The sequence below is a fragment of the Daphnia pulicaria genome, chromosome 12 (assembly GCF_021234035.1).
Source record: "Daphnia pulicaria isolate SC F1-1A chromosome 12, SC_F0-13Bv2, whole genome shotgun sequence".
Classification (NCBI taxonomy): domain Eukaryota; kingdom Metazoa; phylum Arthropoda; class Branchiopoda; order Diplostraca; family Daphniidae; genus Daphnia; species Daphnia pulicaria.
The window spans coordinates 1-16993 of NC_060924.1; the positions used below are offsets into that span (position 1 = coordinate 1).

The 16993-nt window shown below is 44.8% G+C and overlaps 1 protein-coding gene across 1 annotated transcript; it reads right to left on the reverse strand.

The window, feature by feature from the left end:
- LOC124316106 (pleckstrin homology domain-containing family G member 1-like) lies at positions 1-4940 on the reverse strand. Its single transcript, XM_046781839.1, is given in 9 exon segments — positions 1-62; positions 179-322; positions 413-785; positions 1072-1167; positions 1291-1435; positions 1437-1736; positions 2032-2252; positions 4339-4733; positions 4913-4940. Coding segments are annotated over 7 exon segments (1344 nt in total). The 3' UTR covers positions 1-62; positions 179-322; positions 413-626.
- Between the last annotated feature and the right edge of the window lie 12053 nt (positions 4941-16993).

The window sequence follows — 16993 nt, forward strand, 5'->3', positions numbered from 1 at the left end:
CACAACCTGACTCGTTTTCCGACAAGTTCAGACCGACGCCGCCACGCTCCAAATTTCCGCACCTGAAATGTTGACGGGGGGATGAAAAAGAGAGCGACAACCCGCACAGACAACATTTGAGGTTAAATTCCTGGTGCCGAAAGTCGCCAGTGTTTTTAAATTTAATTAGCAAGTGTACCTTATTTTTAGCCGCTTCGGCTGCTGCCGACGGACAGCTGTGCGTACTGCACTTGCGTTCGTGATCGACGTCGCTCCTGTCCTGACTGACGCTCCTGTCGCGCTAGTCCAAACTCCTGCGCAATCGTCGCGGGATGAGCGGCGACTGTTCGAAATTTAAGAGAATAAAATTAAATAAAAAATGCCGCCGAATGAAGAAATCGGTGAAAAAAAAGGAGGGAAACGAGAGACTCACTTCACGCGGACTGGATCCGTCGTGGCTCAATTTTCGACCCTTGCGGCTGCGACCTTTGGCCGTGAGGCCGGCGGTCGAGTTTGCGCCTCTCCAGGTATTCGGGAGCCGAGTGCTGGTGCCTCTTGACGTGGTGGTGGGCGGCCGATGAGGATCCGCTGCCAGAAGAGGTGGTGCTGTAAGCGTAGTCTCCTCGGTCGTAGCCGTGACCGCCGCCTCAACTGTTGCTAGCCGGCCTCTCCTGGTTGCAGCGCTGGTCCTGACCCAACTGCAGGACCAATTGGCGGGCGTGGTGTGGAATGACGGCGTCGTAGTTCTCCAGGATGACACGCTTCAATTGCAGCGCCCATTCCCTTTTCTGTTCCAGATTCCTTGCCTGTTTCGAGTTTTCCCAAACCAAAACAAACAACAATGTCAATGACAAATGGTAAATTGACTGGACCGTACAAGGCCTTTTTTGCGTTGGTTGCTACTACGCTATATTTGCATATTTCCTTGGGTGGTCGTTAATAACCAAACAAACAACAAATAAAACCCAGAGAGAAAGAGAAAGAAAAGAACCGAGATTGGACTAAATTGCACCGAATTTTTGCGTTTCTTTTTGTTTTTGTTTTTTTCATTTTTGTTGGCTATATATTTCATTTTCATTCTCATTAACATACCTCGAGGGTGTACTGCTGGCGCGGGTTGTCAAACGGGATGACGTGAAAACTAAGCGGCTCGCCGGGAACACTCTCAATCAGGATGAGATTGGAACACTGCAAAGGAGATAAACGGGTATGATAATCATGTCGAGTCTGGCCAAAAAATTCGGGACCACAGCTGCCCGGCTAGCTGGCACTGGCACTGGGCACTGGCATCCGAATGTACAAAATACATACCATGATGTGAACTTTGTAGCCCAAAGTGCCGTTCTCCTTTCGCTTGACGATGAGCAACATGCGATCCAGCAAGAAAACGTGGCGTGGCGCCTTGGCTCCGTACATGCGGAACGAGCCCTCGGCCACCAGTTCGCCGTAGGTCCAAAAGACTCTGCACCTCCTGGACTCTGACGGCGTGTTCGTGCTTTCGCTTCATGTCGTTGATGTGGTGAGCGATGCCCGTCATGGCCGACAGGGCCACGATGATGTCCGTGTAGCCGGGCGTCTGCGATCGGTCGCAGTGCTTGACGATGTTTTGCAGCAACAGGTGGTACTTGAGGATGCGCTGGACCGGTTTGAGCAGGTAGGAGCCGAGCGGCAGCGTGTGCTGCAATTGCGTCTGCCTCTCGTGACACGCCCGGCTGGCCGCCTCGTTCCTCATCAAATCTGTCAGCACCGACACTTTCCTAATTTGAATCAAAAATTAAACAAGAAAATGAAAAATTCAGTCCGTCGTGTCAAGAAGGAGGATGGATGGATGGATGGATGGATGGATGGATGGATGGATGGATGGATTAACGGATGGATGGATGGATGATTTGTTATCATGTGCGGTGGGTGGCTGAGAACTGGGCAGGTATAGAGAGAAGAGATGCCAGGCTGGATTGCATTAGTTATGGTTATGGTGGCTAGTTTCCATCCAGCTCACGACGGACAATGAAGAGGAAAGGAAAAGGAAATAAAGACAATGTGAGAGCCCACCTGGGGTAGTTGGTGCAGTAGTCGGTGTAGATGGTGAAGCCGGAATTGTTGCGGACGAAGCAGCGTGCCACCTCAACGGGATCGAGCCCGTACGACTGCAGTTGCGTCAGGAATTGGCTGTTGAAACGGTAAATGTCGTCCACGTTGCCGAAAAGGGCGACCGCCTGTTCGGGACTCAGCGGCGCTCGCTCCCCTTCGTCCCGCCAAAAATACAAATAACCCTGGGAAACGAGAAAGGAACACAAGAACAGTCAGACAAGTCGTCAACAAAATAAAAGAAAAAGAAAAGAAAAGAAACAGAGATGGAAATGATGAGCCGCCCCGAGTCGAGTCATCAATCTCGCATCTCCCTTGTAAAGTAGCTACCCATTTGTTTCTCCATTATTTAGACCCTCTGGTCATAATTCTCTTTTTCTCCTTGTCGCGCCCCATCACATCGTTTCGACAATAGAGGGTGGGGGGTGGGGGGGGGGGAGAATTTTCCCAGGACAAGAAACAACACAAGAAGTAAAAGAAGAAGTAGTACGTGATTCATTATTATTGGGACGTGTCGAGAAATTCCCCCCCCCCCCCAAAAAAAAAACGAGACGTGAGCGATTTACGACATGTTACGCGTCTTGTACTTTCCGTTCGTTCACCAACCGGCAGACGAGAGAGAGAAAATGGCTGGCGCACAAACACGGCAGAGTCTCTCACCTGAATCATCGACTCACTTCTCGCTCGCCACCGGCAAGGGTTGGGCCCTTTCCTTCATTACAACACAACTTCAACTTTACACCCTTACAACAACTACTACAAAAGAGGTATAACACAAAAGTCATCTCTCTCTGCATTTTCTCTCTCAACTTAACCCCCCCCCCCCCCGCACCCCTGGAAAACCTTTCAAACAAAAATTTAGAAAAAAACTGAAATTCTTTTTTCGTGAGTCGTTTGTTTTGTCGATGGAATGGGCTGGCATGGGTGTTGGAGGGCGAACGAGTCCAACGAACCTCGAGACCTCATTCCTGCGGGAAAGAGGAATCGTCGGGTTGGGTGTTGATATGAGAACGAACGGGAGACGGCGAGGGAGAGAGTGGAGAAAGGAGGAAAGACGGATAGAAAAAGAGACGATGAATAAATGATCAATGCCTCCTCTCTATGCCCCGTTCTTTTGAGCTTTTCTTCAGAAGAGAAGAAGAAGAAGAAGAAAAAAGTTAAGTGAAGTAGTAGTAGCTGGAAAGAGGCAGCAGTGGCGACGACGACGACCATACAACAGCCAGATGTATGGGGACGGACGGGGTTGAGTCAAGACAATCTTTTATTTGTCCCTGGCGAGTCCTGTGAGTCCTGCAGCTTGGCTTTATCCTCTGCGTGGCATTTCTCGTCATGAATAATAATGATGATGGAATAGATCTCTACCTCAATGTCTGACCCGTACCTAAGTAAGTCTAACTCTCTTCTCTATAAGGACATACGTGTGTGCTGCTCACACAAAAGACGAGATACATCACCAAATACGGGGCCACAGCCTAGCACAAGAATAAAAGAGGTCTAAGGTCTTCTTTCTTCTTTTCTCAAAAGGTATTTTCTCTCTTCTGCCATCGACTATATCAACTTTTTTTTTCTTCTTTTTTTCTTTATTTATTATTATTTCCTTTTCATGTTCAAAGTCGTCAGCCGGGTAGAAAATGAGGCAGGAGTAATAAATGAAGAATCTGACCAAAGAGAAAGCCCCAAAAAATAAGAGAAGAAAAAAGATGAAACTCTACGGCTGGAGGAGGAACGAAGAAGAAAAAAAGTGGTAGCCGTACATTTTATAATTTTTCCCCTTTTTTTTAATTTTTTTTTAAAAGCTTGGAGCCAAATGGCTTCATCAACGAGACTGGAGGCCCACCATAGCATCTCAAACTACCACGGCTGGAGAACCTCAACTTTTTCTTCTTCATTTCTCCTTTTTGTTTTTGTTTCTCGCTCAAGCCCCCAGGGCTCATATTCCACTCGACCATGTTTGAAAAATGGACGCTCTCTCTTGCTTCTTTCCTCGCTTAGCGCTCATATTTCATCTAAATGTTTGTATATGCGTGCGCTCATGTGAGTGCCATGCAAAGTCACGTTCGTCACTTCCGGCCGGATGGCCGTATCGTCCAAACCCCCTACCCAGTACCCAGCCACCCTTTCGCATAATTATTATTATTTTGACGATGATTACAATTGTTGTTGTACATGGTGTGAAAAACAAAAAGGAGAAACAAAAAAGTTTCTTTTGTTCTTTGACGCGGCTGAAGCGACGAAAAAGGATGGGAGAAATAAAACAAAAGTGCGCAATACCTCGACGACCTGCTGCAAGTCGCGGACGTAGACGGTTTCGGACTCGACCACCTCCATGACGACGCGGTCCCTGTACGAGAGATTGTCGCTGCCTCTGTCGTCCTCCTCGTCCGCGTCTTCTTCCTTCTCCTCTTCGCCCGAATGTTTCTGCTCCGATGCCTCCGAGCTGGGCGGGCCGGGACTGCTCACGCCGCTGTCTCCAGAGTCGCCCGAGTGCCTCAGATGATGGAGATCGCTGTTGACGGTGGCGCTGCTTCGCGGTCGGCGGCTGGGCGAACCTGAACCGGCCGCAGCCGCTGATGCGCCCGACGGAGTTGCAGCAGCGGCCCCCGTGACGCTACCGCCGCAAGTTGCAGCAACGGCGTCCAGACTCTCGTCTAAATTGAAATGGCCGGCTTCAAATGGCAAAAGAAAAAGGAAATAATAAGGAAACAGTCCATCGTGCGCTCTCTCGACCTCATCACGACTCGGGACGACAGCCAACTACCTCGTTCTGGCTCCCATCAAAAAGAACAACCACCGTCTCTCTCTCTCTCTCTGCCAGACTGTAGCAGTTCCTCCCATTACGCAACACCAGAGACGCTCTCGGATTCGGTCGTCATTTTTCCTTAGCTTCCTTTTATCTCCTTTCCCTCTTGATAATATCAAAAACTCTCAAAGACAATTAGCTGTTAATCGCTGTAACGGCGGCGACGCTGACGGCACACACACACACACAGGTAGTAAGGAGGGGAAAAAGGCCGACAGAACCGAAAAAAAGAAAGAAAAGAAGAAGAAGACGGGAATGAACGGCGCTTGCTCACGCTTGAATGTGGCCGAACGGTGAAGGTGAAGAAAAACGTCCTTGATGGTTTGATGATGATGATGGATAGTAATGAGACGTGGCATTTTATTTTTCTTTCCCCCCCTTCTATTCGAAAAAAAAAAGGTAATCAAAAGCCCTTTTGTTCAGAAATGAAATGCCAAGTCGCACCACCACCAGTCCACCACCACCGACGCCACCTTGCGAGGTGGGTGCGGGTGGCGACGCTGGCCGAGTGGGAGGACGTCGTGGGAGAATTGGTCCGACGTTGATGAGACATGCCTATTTAGATATGTTTAAGAGATACGGCCAACAAGACGCAAACGAAATTCTTTTTTCTTATTTTTTTCAAGGAAAAAAGAAACACGTCCGAGCTTTTATTTTTCACGCGGTCAACGGACGGACGGGAAAGAGAAAAAAAAAAAAAAATTCATCCGGCCGGAACCAAATAGTAACACAAACAGACTCTTGGCCCGACACTGCCGGCCAAATCAGCTCGGCCGCATCGAACCTCGGAACCCATTTATTTTCTTTTTCCAATATGAATAATAATAATTCAAGATCAGCCTCTGTCACTTTCGTCTAATTTAGCGCTAGTTGTTGCCCTATCAACCTGTTATTGATTTCGAAAACGGATCTGCAGACCAACGTCGCCTCAACCTGCTCGAGGTGAGACAAATCTGAAAGACGCTGGAGGGAATTAATCACGCTTAATTACGAGCCGTTAAAATAATAAAGAAAAAACACCCAACCGGAACGAAACGGAACGGAAAAAGGGGTCCCCCCGGATTTTTGTAAAAAAATTACTCCAAACTTTTCGCCACACTCATTGTACAATGTACAATGAGTGTGAATTTATATTTGTACAATGTACATATATAAATTTAATAAAAAAAGAGAAAAAAAAAACACACCTCAACTTGGGCTATTCACGTTGTTACATGTCATTTCTCTTGTGTTGTTTGTAGTCCCGACACACACACGACCGTTATACATACACATCAATATAGATATTGTGTGTAATATAATCATTTCTGCTGGGCATTCGGGTTATTCTTTCTTTTCTTAAGGTGGAGTGGTTGGTGGTGGTGGGGGGAGAGAATCGAAATAAAAGAAGAAGAAAAAAAAAACGGAAAGGAACGGTTCACGATTCTTACGGAACGTGATTCTGACGTGAATTCTAAAAACGCGCACAGCGAAACAGTATGGTTATTATTATTATGATTTCCTCTTTCTTCTTCTTCTTCTTCTTCTTCTTTCGCTTCTTTAGACCATTTCCCCTCCCCTCCCCCCCTTTGTTACTTTTATTTTTATTTTTTGGGGCCTTTGGAAATATGGCTGGCGGCTCAAATCTCGACTCTCCCCAGGCCCGACAGATTGGTCGGGTCTCATGACGTCATCGTTCGTTCTGCATGTAATCAGCACACAACCGGCTGCATTTTTTTCTCTCTTCTTCTTCTGCCTCGACTGCTTACATACAACAGTAATATATATTAAATATATATATATATACTCTAAAGTATATATTCTCTTTATCGCTCTTTATTCATTTTTATCGATTTTTTCCTCGCTTTTCTTCTTTCAGTTCAAACGATTATTATTTACCCTCCTCCAGATTCGTTTTCTCTTTTTTTCTTCTTCTTATCCTTCTCTCATCTCATATTCTAATATTCTCATAGAAAATGTAATGTAAAAAACGCACTCGACTGTGTTGTGTGCCCATCTGAAAATGGAACAAATGCACACACATTCACAACAACACAAGATAAATAAATAAATCTATAAAATTCCCTCCTCTTTTCTCTCTCTCCCCTTCTCTCTAACGGGATTCACAACCCAAATGGAGTCTATATACAACGCGTAGTTTGTTCATCGTAATAATATAGATGAGTCCTCCCCTCCATCTTTTCCATCGCTGCAATGGAAACAGACAACAGTATATATACACAGTATGTGTAAACGATACAAGTGAAATAATAGAGTCGGCAGCAGTAGTCTGAGCTGGAGTCGATGGAGACTCCACCCCTTTCAACGGCTCGAACAGCTTCGACGAAAGCCAAAAATAAAAACGACAAGGTGGAAATGGATGTTGAATGGGGTTTTCAATTGCGCATCTCCGCCGTGCCGAATTTCATACCGACCCAAAGGCACAGCACACACACAACTTGCCGCTCTCGGATAATCAAAAGTCGACAAGAAAACAGAATCAACACATTTTTCTTTTTTGTTCTTCTGAAAAAGGGAGCCGGGAAGTTAACTCTAATTAAGGAGAATCGGTGACGGTTTAATAGCCCCGAAAGAGTCTGATGAACCTTTTCCCACTTCAACACGTCGTTTTCCTTTATTGTAAAGAAAAAAGAAAAAAGAGGAAACCCTTTCGTTCCATTCTTTCAGTGTGTTGTGCCTAGTTTTTAATTGCTCCCATGCAGCCCCGCCGACACTCCTAAGGTGCCCCCCCACCATCCGCACGACCTCGATGGCGGTGGTTGGGTGTTCAGAAAAAAGAAGAAGAAGAAACCCCGGCTAAACAATCCGTTCCAGCTCAACATATTTATAGTCTCTCTCTCTCTTTCATCCCTTTTGTGTCTGTGTGTTAAAGAGCAATCAACACTGGTCCCAACTCCCAACCCCCCCAAAAAAAAGTTAATTATACACACAAGACACATTTCATATCGTTAGACTGTCAGCGAGTTGGGCTTTTTTTTTCTCTTTTTCTCTTTTCGGTTCAGAATTTCCGGTGGCGTCTTTTTTTTCAATTCGATTCAATATCAAGAAAGAGAAGAAAAACCAAAATTTTAAAAAATTTCCCTCCCAAAAGAAAAAAAAAGCCAAAATTCAAATTTTAAAAAGAGTTTCGTTATTATTCCCGACGCAATAGAATCTGCATAATGTATGTATGTGTGTGTGTATGTGTACGGGGAAAAGATAACGAACCGTTTTCCCGTGCTCTCTCTCTCACATCAGACCATAGAGTTTCACAATGTCAATGCATCGAAATCTGCTCATGAATAGACATCCACCACTCCCGACTAAACTCCTCTCTCTCTTTCCCGTCTGGAAGAAGAAAAACACAACCGGCATCCACAAAACAAGAACTGACGTCTATAGTTCTAATTGTTGGCCATCATCATCTTAAATTTCCTCAGTAAAAAAACCAAAAAAAAAAAGTTAAAAAGAATTGAATTCTTTTTTTTTTTTTCGAGAAAAAGAAACACGCCACATTCCCTCACTGGCGGGTGTGTGTCTTTTTTCTTCTTTTAAACAAAACAAGAAGAAGAAAAAATCTGAAAGAAGAAGAAGACGAAGAATAAAAGAAGATAATGAGCGCCGGCTAATAAGCACGTGTGGAGGATGGAACTGGTGGTATAAGTTCGAGAGCTTGCGCTTGCGCCGATGCCTGGGCCGATCTGCATAATCAAAAGCTAATACTGACGAGGCACTAGAGAGAGAAAGAGAGAGAGAGAGAGGTTACTAATTACCCCTCCCTCTACTCTGGCTTCTCTCTCTCTCTTAACATGGGCGGTGCATGGCGGGGAGAGATTCGGCTAGGAAATAAAAAAGCCTCACGGGGGTTTCTAGTAGCCAACCGTCGTCGTCCCGGCAGACGTAAACACACCATCAATGTACTATGGTGGTGCTGGTGCTGTGCTATGGTGTGATGGTGGTTAAGGTGGCGCAGTTAGACCCATCGACTCTTTTTGGGCTTCCAAAAAGGTCTGGCCCGATCATCTTCCACTGGATTTCTGCCCGACGGGCTCCGATCATCATCATCATCAATATAATTAGCCTAATAATCATCAGCAGCCCAGAACTTTAAGAAAAATATATAAAATGGGAGGAGTTGCTGAAGAAAAGAAAAAGAAAAAACCTTCGACCCTGGCGCGCTCTCTGCGCTAAAAGGGCGTGTGTGTGTGTGTGTCGGACGGTGTGTTCGAGGCTCTTTTTTTCTCTCTCCACCGTCTTATACTACTCCGGCCACGATACAAACAACAACAGCAACAACAACAACCAGAAGAAAAAGAAGAAAGTTTAATTAGCATAGGGGGGTCCCTTTGAAGCGCCAGGCTCTTTTTCTTCGTTAGCATTAACATATTTTCCAATACCAACGCAGAGAGCCCCCATTAGATACGAATAGACGATGAATTGTTTTCAAGCGACAACACCAAGTTAACAACAACCGAAAGAAAAAGTTTTTAAAACATTTTTCTTTTTCTTTTTTTTTTTTCGTTTTTAATAATGATGATGGTGGTGATGATGATGAACGACTCCAAGAGGAAATAACCGATGCCGTACACTGGGCCGCCAACCGTTGGCGTCGCTTTTGCTCCGGCTCCCGCCTCGGTATATAATAATAATGATGATGACCGTAATGGCCGATGATGAAAAACACGGTGCAGTTCAATGGAAAACAAAAATAGAAAATAGAAAAAAAAATCTTCTGAAAAAAGAAAAAAAAACGGTGGTGGTTGGCGGAGGCACGCGCCTCTCTTGGCGAACGATCGACACGATGCGTGTGCTACCCGCCCGCCCGTCTATAAACACATCCTCACCAGCGGCGTCATCTCTCACGATGGGGGTCATGAATATTCATCGAGTCTCCTTTTTTTTTTTTTTCTATACGTGTGACGTGCTGCTTGCTGCTGCTGATGCCCAGCTCTCTCTCTCTCTCTGTGGTGTCTATTCTTTTCGTTTGGTTTTTATGGTTTTAATTCCCATCGACTCCGATTAAGGCGAGAGGGCAAGGGAAGAGCTCAAGGTGAAATCACGACTTGTTTTACTTGGTTACAACAAGAAAGAAATTCCTGATTTTGATTAACGCCGTGGGAGGGTGCCGTAGTAAAGTTCTCTTCTCCTCAAAAAAAAAAAAAAATCACAAGAATCAAATAAATTACGTGCCGAAACTATCACAATATGAATATTCATATCTTCCACCCCAAAAAATCGAAACTTTATGATAGTCAATTCATCTACGGCACAGTTTATCATCAACCACCACTACCGAAAAAGAAGAAGAAGAAGAACGATGTGGTCTGGCCTGGCTGTTGAAACAAATGAGCTCTCGGTGGTTTGGTCAACGCCAGTGTAAATGTTACTCAACTGGTCGGTTGCCTAATTGGTCCCCCAACCATTAAGTGTCAGAAGCAGCAACATGCCTATTTGGGTGCAGTAAACGAGTCCTGGAACAGGAATCCGGAGAATGTCCAATCCTTTTTTCTTTTCTCTCAAACGGAAAAGAAAAAGAAAAAAGAAAAAAAAAAAAAGAAAATGAGTTGTCCGTTTGCCGGATGATGAACGACCACACGTCGCCCATCAACTCGTGTCCGTAATACCTGCGTTACCTCCTTCCAACTGTTACACACATGTCGGAGGAAAAGGGAGGGGGCAATGGTGGAAAAACTCCGTCAGGGAGGAGGAGACAAACGCCTCCTTTTATTATCACGGAAGAAGAAAAAAAAAATAATAAAAACCCAAGGTGCTGGTGTGTGGATAGGGGGGCCTATAACATGGAAGGAGGTACGAAAAAGAGTTCTTTTGGGAGAAAAAAAATGAATAGTAAGAAGGGGGATTCTTGTGATGAGGATGCCGCTCCTTGTATTGGTTAATCTTCCTTCTATTTCATCCTAACGATGGCTTGCGTTCCCGATGTTGCATCTCAACATCTTCGTGTTATCAAAGAACTTTGCGTGTCTGAGGTGAGGGGAAAAAAAAACGAGAGTCTCTCCCTACACTGTAAAGGAGTCATTGATCTCTCAGGTGCTGCCCACCTCCTACAATCTTGCTCCTATTTGGGTCTTGGGACACGCCCTTAAACGATCGACACCTCGTCCGTCTCACCGAGAGATCCAGCCGCCGATAGATTGCGCCGCAAGTGCACAACCGAGCTAGGAGACGAGACAAATAAAATAAAAAGAGGCTCGTCTGTTTGTCGAATTATATCCGTTGCGATTCCAAGAAATAAAACATAAAACAGAACAAAACAAAACAAATCAAATCAAATTCGAGAGAAAACCCACCGAAAATAGAAAGCCCAAACCTCAACCATCACGGCAGCTACAACAGATAACGGCTTGGGAGGTGACGTCCGTTTCCGGATAATTCGCCGACCCACAAAATCGGCCAAAATAATATTCCTCGTCGTTTCTATTTGATTTTTAAAAGAGAGTCTATGAAAAAAAGATGATGGCGTATCTCTTCTTTCTCTTCTGGCAATTTCATCAACTCTTTGAGTTTTCAATTCCAATATTCGGTAGAGCGAGGGGGAAGGGGAGAGACCCGGGGTAATGCGTCAGAAGAAGAACGAAGAACGAAGAAGAGTAGGGAAAAAAGAGAGAGATGCGGAATAGAATCAAAAGAATTGCCTCGAAACGTTCCGCAATACAAAAGAAAAGAGAGAGAGAGAAAGGAAATGTTTTGTTTTTTTCGCTTGATATCCTTTGATATGTTTTTGTTTTCTTCGTTTGGTTTGGTTTTGTTTCCCCTTGATCCATTTCCCCCCGTGAACTTCTCAGATTGGGAAAAATAAAAATGACAAGACGTAAAGAATTCCGGAATTTATTCAAAAAAAGAAGAAGAAGAAGGGAAAGATCCTGCCAATGAAAATGTTTCCAAGTTTCCTGGTCGCCGTGTGTGTTGATTGCACACGGCGGCATTGCGCGCGCAATCACAAAAGTGATCGAGCACATCTCTCCTCTCCGACCTATGGCGACATCTTCCATGTCTTTGCCTATACACACAGCCGTCGCCCAAACAATCGATTTGCCCAGACTTTTATTACAAAGCCTCATCAAAAGTTATTGATGTTACGGTCATTTGTTGATTTTTTTTGTCAGAGTTAGTTGGAAAAAAAGTTCCCGAGCCAACCCTCGGCGACCACAAAAGAAGGAAGAAAAAATGACGCCAAAGGGTGGAGGGGTAGTAGAAGAAATAATATGTAAATTTGATTGGCGAATGCAAAAACGGGAGAGGAGAAAGGCGCATGGGTGCGTGTGTGTTGTGGTTGGATGCTGAGGAACGGGGAGTGGGGTGGTTGGAAATAAGGGAGGAGGCCCATGGAAAAGAGAAAAAACAAAATCGATATAAGCGACGTCCATGTGTAACGCCTGTGTGTACGACGGAAGAAGAAGGGGGGTTGCGCGTAGAACTCAATATGCATACGAGATAGAGAAGGGGGGAGCTATAAATCAAAACTCCGCCTACCTCTCTCCCTCCCCCCCTTTACTATCTCGTCTCCTCTCTCTGCCACCCGCTTTTTATTGTGCGTGTCCTCCCGCAAATCTCATCTACTAGTACAGTGAGGACTCTCATTAGCATGTCGCCCAGGACGCTATTGTATAAGTACATGGGGAGGAGGGGGGTTGAAAAGGGTTGTGACGGAAGAGTCGCCGAGCTCTCTTCCATCTTTTTTGAGTTCATCAGCGTTTTGCTATAGCAAGAGAGGCCAAAGAACTCTGGATGGATATAAGCTCCGCCAGCAAGAGCCCCCATCCTTTTGTGCCGATGATGATGAACCAATCGTCGCTTTAACCCTTTGACGTTCTAATCCGGCAGCACAAGGAGAGAGAGAGAGAGAGAGGGGGGGGGGATAGTGGTCAGACGCGCGCGTGCGGATATATTTTAGATGCGTCTGTCTCTTGCCCGGCGTCATTGGACCATCCTCCCCACCACCACCACCCTCCCAGCCCATCGCCACCTCTATTCTCTTCTACATGGTTATACCGCCGCACACTCCACCCTTTTAAGGGGGGGGGGGGGATCCATCCCGGAGTTGAGAGAGCAGAACAAGAGGCGAAACATCAAACACCCAAAGATCAAACCCCCACACACACGCTTTCTCTTTTTTTTTTAAATTCATCTTTCATTCATCTTTCGTAGATCGCGTACAAGGTCCGGCCTAGTTTAAACGGGAGAGAGGGGAAAAAAAATCGATCCTGAGGCGCCATTTTGATCAATTTAAAAAAAAGCGAGGGCTTTAAAAAATAAATAAAAATAAACAAATTAAATTTATTGGGGGGGGGGGGGGATAGAAAAAATTCGGCAAATTGCTGGAAAAGGGAACCCGCACAAAATAAGGGTCGAAACTAATCACGACGTCCGCTCGCCAATCAATCCCGTCTGCCAAAATCTGAGCAAAATCCAATCCAATCAATCAAATGGTGGTCTACATTGAAACCCCAATTTTTGGTCGGGGTTCAAGAGAGAGCAAAAGTGCCAATCAAACGCGACGTCAAACTAAAGAAGACGAAGTGCGAGTCAAGGTGGACTGGATGGCATATAATATGAAGGCCTGATGCCGCCGCTACTGTCTACTACTACTCGATTGTATGTGCCATCCGGCGGGAGATTTGAAGAGTCTCTCCTATTCTTCTACATTAGAGACTGGAGATAACGAGAAGTGGGAGGAAGAATCCGCACCACCCCCATTCTTCCTCCCAGATGGAAAATGTCGCCTCGACAGAGACGAATAAGAAAAGAAAAGGGAAGAATGAGACACACACACACACAACGACATCAGGAGGAGAGAGAGAGAGAGAGAAAAAACGAGAGAAAAAAAAGCGATCAATACTACTCTCTTTCTCTCTGTATGTGTGTCTGATGGGAAAAAGAGGAGAGCGAGAGAGAGCTGAAGACGCACTTTTTGATGGGATCGGCAGCTCTTTCTCCTCTTTTCTATACGGCGCCGATGACAGGAGGGAACAACGTGCAGAGATGAGGAAACGGAATGAAATAAAAATATACAAAAAAGACGGAGAATATGAGAGAAACAAGAGCGAGAGAGAGAAAAAGGAAGCGATAGCTACGCACCATTCGATCCTTAATCGCTCGCATCTAGATGGGAGGAGTCACCACCCTCCTGGAATACAACGGAGAGGGAGGAATTGGGGAGGAAGATAAAAAGAGAGAAAAAAAACAAACTTTTTAACACCGGCACAATCGTCGTTGCGTCTACTCCATCAGACTTGGTAATTGGCACCAGATGACTCTCAACTTGACAGTGCACGGCACGGAAGTATTACACCCAACTAACGATCGATCCCCGCATGTGTCTACTAGCTTCTTTTGCCTTCTTATTTATTTTCCACTTACTAAGCATTTACATGCGCCCCTCCCTATCAAATCTATATAGCTTTCACGCTATTATTCGACTTGATGGCAATTAAATCCGAAAAACCATTTTTGTCTTTGACACGAGAAGAAGAAGAAGAAGAAGATGACGTGCCTTTGACTGGAGGGGGACCAAAAAAAGATCACACGAGAAAAACTCTCATTCCATGTTGTATAACATCCCCTACCACCACGACCCAGCCCAATGACGTCGTACCAGGGACTTAACAACGAAATATCGATTGGAATATTAAATATAATGAACAGACAGCGGCAGCAGTTCAACGAACCAGGAGGGGAGAGAGAGAGAAAAAAATAAATAAAAAAAGGGAATGACATAAATTAGGACCCGAGTTGTTGGTGGGGGGCACAAGAAGAACGAAGAAGCAGGTCAATGGTGTGTGTTAACAAAGTTCCGTGTCTACTACTACGAGGCCATCAAGAATGCGCCGATCGAGGGGACACGGTACACTCGCGCACACAACACACACACACACACAACAACAACCAGAAAAAAAAAAAGAAAAATCATAATAATAAAAGAAAATGGCGGCTGGGTGAGCGCTGCAAAAGCTTTTCATGTAAAAATGTCGATCGACCGAAAAAAAAAATGAAATCAAAATTTTTTTTCGTGTCTGAATGGGTGAAAAAAAAAGTGTTGTAGGAGGTGGGTACTTATTTATTACTTTTCAAAAAAGGGGGGAATTGGAACCGTTTTGATTAATAATCAGAAAAGAGCCCGATGGCAATATTTAAAAAAGAAAAAGAAGAGAAAATGGGGAATTTTGACGCAAGTAAAATGGAAATTGGTTCGAATAAAATAAATGTGAAAAATGGCGTCGGATCAATGCATAATAACTAGAAAAAGGGGAGAATAGAGAGAGAGAGAGAAAGAAAAAAAAGGGGAAAGTGAAAATAACCGTTTGCTGAGGCCCTGTTGAATAAATCAAACGATTAGGTTTATAATGGCTGCGCGCCGCGCGCAAAGTGCCAGGTGGTGGCGAAACATCACGCCAACGTATCCCTTCTGCCGAGTGAGGAACGAGCGCACGAGCTCATTTTAATGCGTCGCAACCAACAAAAAAAAATAATAATTTCAACGTCCTCCTCAGACAACAACAACAAAAAATCTCTTGTTTCCTTCCTCCCTCCCTCCCTCCTTTACCAACTTGATGCAAATCACCTTTTCAATCTCTCGTTATCATCCAACCAGAGTGAGGAGGGGGCCTACTGCCCTACTCGACTGTATCAAACAGGTCCTTGTAATGCACAATTTTTTCTTTCTCTCTCCCTATATACATTCAAGATGATGATTATTTAGAGATGTATATGTAACAGGGGGGAGCATAGCACGCTTCTTCTTTCAAACAAATTTTAAATTGGGTTGTTTGTTGGTTAGAAAAAAAAAAGGTTTTTTTTTCATTCTTTTAATTGGGCCCTCCAGATGCTCCACTTCCCCCTTATTCGTGAGTTCCGGATTAGATTTTTTTTTTCCGGTGAAAGAAAAAACAAAATATGTGGGAGGAAGGAAGAGCCTCGAGGAAATATACACAAGTCCGTGATTAAATAATTTTTCTTCTCCTCTTTTGTTCGCGTTTGTTCTTTCGTTCGTTGTTATCGGACCGGGATAGAAAAAAGAAGAAGAAGAAGAGCGCTGGATCGTATCGAAGAAGAATATGTCTCGTCTGTCTGACTGTCTTGTCTGTGCGTGTGCGTGGATTCGGCCGAGTGGTCGGCCAATTACGAGCCCAGTGGGGCGTCGCATCCCTCCCCAAACAACAACAACAACAACATCCACCGACGGTACACAAGAAGAAGAAGAAGAAGAAAAAGCTACGGGGGAGAGAGTCCGTTCTTCCATTTGTAGAGAAAAAAAAAACAAAATTTCCTTTGGGGTTTTCATGACACTCTCTTTGGCCGAAGAGAAACAAAATAAGAAAATAAGAAAAAAAAGAGAGAAATAGGTAGGTATACAAGTTCTTTTAACGTACCCGTTAATGGATGTTTGGCTGACGAAAGGAGCGAGAAGCGTGCGGGCCACCAGGTGGAAAAGTTGAGTGAAGACGGCGTCCGAGCGCTCCTGGCAACGCTCCAGAAACACCTGCGTCTCGGCGTCGGCCCAGTCCAGCTGGAGGAACAACTCGGCGGCCTCCGGCTCCAACGCTTCCACGTTCACCTTATACCACTGCGAAAAAACAAAAACAAAATAAAAAAACAAAAAAAAAAAACAACAGTACGTCATTTATCTAATTCTTCTTTTCTCTCTTCGCCTTTTTCCATTCATTCCGGGGCAAAGGAAATCGAGTGAGGGCGATCACGGCCGACGGCGTCATAGTCGGAACAATCAAACTCTATATTATCAGTTCTTATTACGTGTCTGTGCGTGTGTGTGTGTGTGTGTTTTTTCCTCGTAATAGCCGATAACAAATCAGCGGCTTGATGGCTAGCGCCACCCGCACCATCGGCGGTCATCCGGCCAACTAACATTAAGGCCAATAACCTGCCGAAATAATATAACATGATGAAATAATGAAAAAAAGAAGAAGAAGAAACCTAAACACACACACACTGCTGACACTGCAACGTTTTTGTGTTCGATTGTCAGTCCGCCCCGGCATTATGTAACACGTACGGAATTTTCTATTAGGCTGGCACCGAGGTGCCAATCTATTTGACAGCTAGACGCCCTCCTTTTTCTTGTCCACTGACATTTGCACCGAGTTAAAAAAAAAAAAGATGTTGGAATTGAAT